This window comes from Lathamus discolor, chromosome 6, assembly GCF_037157495.1.
Source record: "Lathamus discolor isolate bLatDis1 chromosome 6, bLatDis1.hap1, whole genome shotgun sequence".
NCBI classification, from domain to species: Eukaryota; Metazoa; Chordata; class Aves; order Psittaciformes; family Psittacidae; genus Lathamus; species Lathamus discolor.
Window position 1 is genome coordinate 16698637 of NC_088889.1, and position 3249 is coordinate 16701885.

Here is a 3249-nt window from a genome sequence, read left to right on the forward strand (position 1 = left end):
AGAAGAGGGGCAGATTGACTGGTTTTGGGGAAAAGAGAAGGGTAATTAGTGCAAAGGGTGTTTGGAAATTTAGCTTAAAAGGGGAAAATCAATTGTCCTGCACATAGTTGGTCTTCTGCCAGTTTGTACGCTGTGATATTTTCTCTCCCACTGCAAAAGCACAGATTCATGTTTCATTAATAAATGAGCTTTATTCTCAAGAAGGGTCCTGTTGTGAGGGAAGGCGTTTAAATGATTTTTGGTTTAGACATCGTTATATGCATTGCAGTCAGAGACCCTAGTGCAAACAGGATCCTAAGAAGGAGAAAACAGTGCTACTGCTGTAGGCAGGACACCACCACAGGTATAACCCAGTGCTGCGCTGGGGAGAACATCAAGGGGAGAATGCTGCCACTCTCCCGAGAGGCCTGCAGCGCAGTTTTCCTTGTGCTTTCTGTGTCCTCTTTCTGCATCTCCCCGCTTTTTCCCTCGGGTACAAGTTTGTCATCTGCTGTCAGCTGTGCAGCCTGCAAAACCAGCTCTGTGCACCAAGACCACTTACAGTGGCCGTAGGTCAGCATTCTTGTGAGGCAATCTTGCATGTCCATGAACTCCCTCATTGCCTCAGCTTGAGCATCGGGATCCTGTTCCAGATGATGGAAGAGGTTGAATGGCTGGGCTCTTTGCAAGGCTGGGGGCAAGACGATCTCCTCGGGAATCTTCTCATTCCCAAAGAAGAAGTGGTCGAGGCGTTTCTCCTCCAAGCAGTGGCACAGGTACCGCATGATGTCATCCAGCCGCAGCAGGAAACGTGTCCTGCGCCAGCCTGACAGGGGTGTGGTGTTCAGGAGGTGCATCACCACTGTCTTCAAGGTATAGCTGGAAAAGCCTGTGCCCACCAGAATGCGGGCACAGAGCTGCAGGCATCGGAGGTGGAAGCTGCCATCTGGGGCATGCCTGGCCGTCAGCTCAAAGAACTTTGCCTCTGCCACAGCGCAGCTCAACGTCCAGGTTGTGCTTGGGGTGAAGATAGACTCACTAGCCTGGCTGCTCATGAAGATGTCCGAGTCGCCTTGCCGCACGCCCAGTGTAATTTCAACGATGGTTTCCTCCTCTGCTCTTGCCACCTTGAATTTGCAGGAGCGGCTGCAGGGCAGCATAGTTAAACGCCACTGGCGTGAAAGAGGCAAAAGCACCCAGGATGCTTTCACCAGCTGATGAAGCCTGCAAGCTGTTTTCTGCACATCTAGATAGGAGCTGGTGCAGAGGGTGTGTAGGAGGCTGGGGCCCTGATTCCTTCTCAGCTCCTCTTCGTCATGGTGGAGGAAGCACAGCATGTCCCCCACCAGCTGCTCTGTCGCGCATGTACACTCCAGCTCCACACGGATGCGGAAGTTCCTCTCTGGCATCTCCCCCGGATTGCAGAGCTCCGGGAGAAAGGCGTGACCAGATGGGGGGGCCAGGGGCACAAGCACCCGGTAGATGATGTTTTCTTCATAGGGACTCCAGCCTTCATGTGCGCTGCCTATGCCGAAGCATGGTTCCAGCACTGGGAAGGGGCTACCTACACGACTTGTCTGGCAACAAGGATAAAAGCATTAACAAAGTTCATCACAGATTCCCGCTTTGCGAACAGGTTCTGATTAGGCCATTGTATGTGCTCCTCAAAATGCCTTGCCAGGTCATTTGCGTATTCACTGTCTTCTTCCTCTTCGTTCTGCTCCTCCCGCTCTTCCTCTTGTCTACTGCTGCTGCTGGAGCTGTCCTCTTCACTGCTGCTGCCGTCCTCATGGCTCCTTTTCCTGAGGCACCAGCAGAGGCCAAGAATCAGGAGGAGCAGGATGCCAGCAATCGCCCAGAACTGCCAGTGCTGCAAGGCAGCAAAGGGCAGGGCTCTCCAGGCCACAGGAGTTTGCTCCTTGCTCCTCTGCTCCTGGCTCTTCTGCTCCAGGTCCTGCAGCAGCCGAGCCATCTTCCGGCTCAGCTGCTTGGCACGGTGCTCCATGCGGTCGCGTGCGGCTTCATCCAGCTCATCACTGACGACACGCACATTCAGCATGAGCTGTTGCAGAACCCAGAGTAAGAGCTTTGTGGCAGCCATGGCCTGCAGAAGAGAGAAAGAATTCAGTGGGGCTGGGAGGGAGGGAAGGAGGAAGGGAGCTGGTGGCGGGGGGAGCGGATGCAGGAGCCACAGAGAGCTGGGGACAGGCAGGAGAGGGAGCGAGGCAGCTGGGAGGCAGCAAGGCCTGTGCCCAGGCGCGGTGGCAGCAGCAGCGTGCCCTGCCCAAGGCGCTCGCAGCCAGGGTTTCGATGCAGGGTGAGCACCCACCCCCAGGGCCCCACGTTTCTGCCCCGGCCCTTGTCCAGCCCAGCCTCCCCCCTGCCTGCGCACTCACTGCTGCCCCAGGCCGTTCTGGGCCAGTGCTGCCCGCTGGCACCCTCATATCCATCCCCCATTGTGACTCGTCCCCTGTGGTGTCACAGGCGCCCCGGGCGCATCACAAGCCCTCCTGCCCTGCAGCCCCAGCCTTCGGCCCCAGCCCAGTTCAGCGACTCATAGCTGCCCTGGTGCTCTGGTTACAGCTTGGCACCAGTCAACTTTGTTCAGAGAAGCTTGCATGGTGCTGTATTTTGTAATAAATATATTCTGCCTGCCAATGAGAATCTCATCATCATAGAATATCCCGAGTTAGAAGATGTCTGAGTAGCCTAGCTGTATGCCAAACATCTCAACGAGCACGGCTCTCCGAGAGACATCTGTGGTCTGCACTTTGCAAGAGCAGGTGGAGGGCAGCCCATTTATGCTGTAGCAGTGTAACAGAAGCACCAACATCCTTCTGTGGCATTTTCTAGACACTCTTTGCCATGCCTGTAGTGATACACGGGGTTGTTGTGACTGAAGTGCAGTACCTGGCACTGATCCGTACTGAATCTCATATCGCTGGCCTTGACCTATCGATCCTATCTGTCCATATTCCTCTGCAGAGCCTTCTGATCCACAATCAATAATGGTGTTCTCTGCAAACTAGCCAAGGCTGCAATTGATCCCCTCATCCAGCTCATTGATAATAATGTTAACAGAACTCGCCCCAACACTGAGCATTTAGGAACACCACTTTTCACAAGCTGCCAACTAGTTTTATCTCCATTCGCCACCACTCTTTGGGTCCAGCCTTCAGGCCATCATGAAAGATTGTCTTTTGAAAACAGAAATTCCTCTTCCACCTGTGAGCTCTCTCATTCCTCATCAGGTATTGCCAGTGCTATAGA

General features: G+C 54.2%; 1 protein-coding gene across 1 annotated transcript; it reads right to left on the bottom strand.

Annotated features, from left to right (window-relative positions):
- Positions 1–314: 314 nt before the first annotated feature.
- Positions 315–2102, bottom strand: LOC136017465 (inositol 1,4,5-trisphosphate receptor-interacting protein-like 1). The gene is given in 2 exon segments (XM_065685785.1): positions 315–1546; positions 1549–2102. Coding segments are annotated over 2 exon segments (1764 nt in total). The 5' UTR covers positions 2081–2102.
- Positions 2103–3249: the final 1147 nt, after the last annotated feature.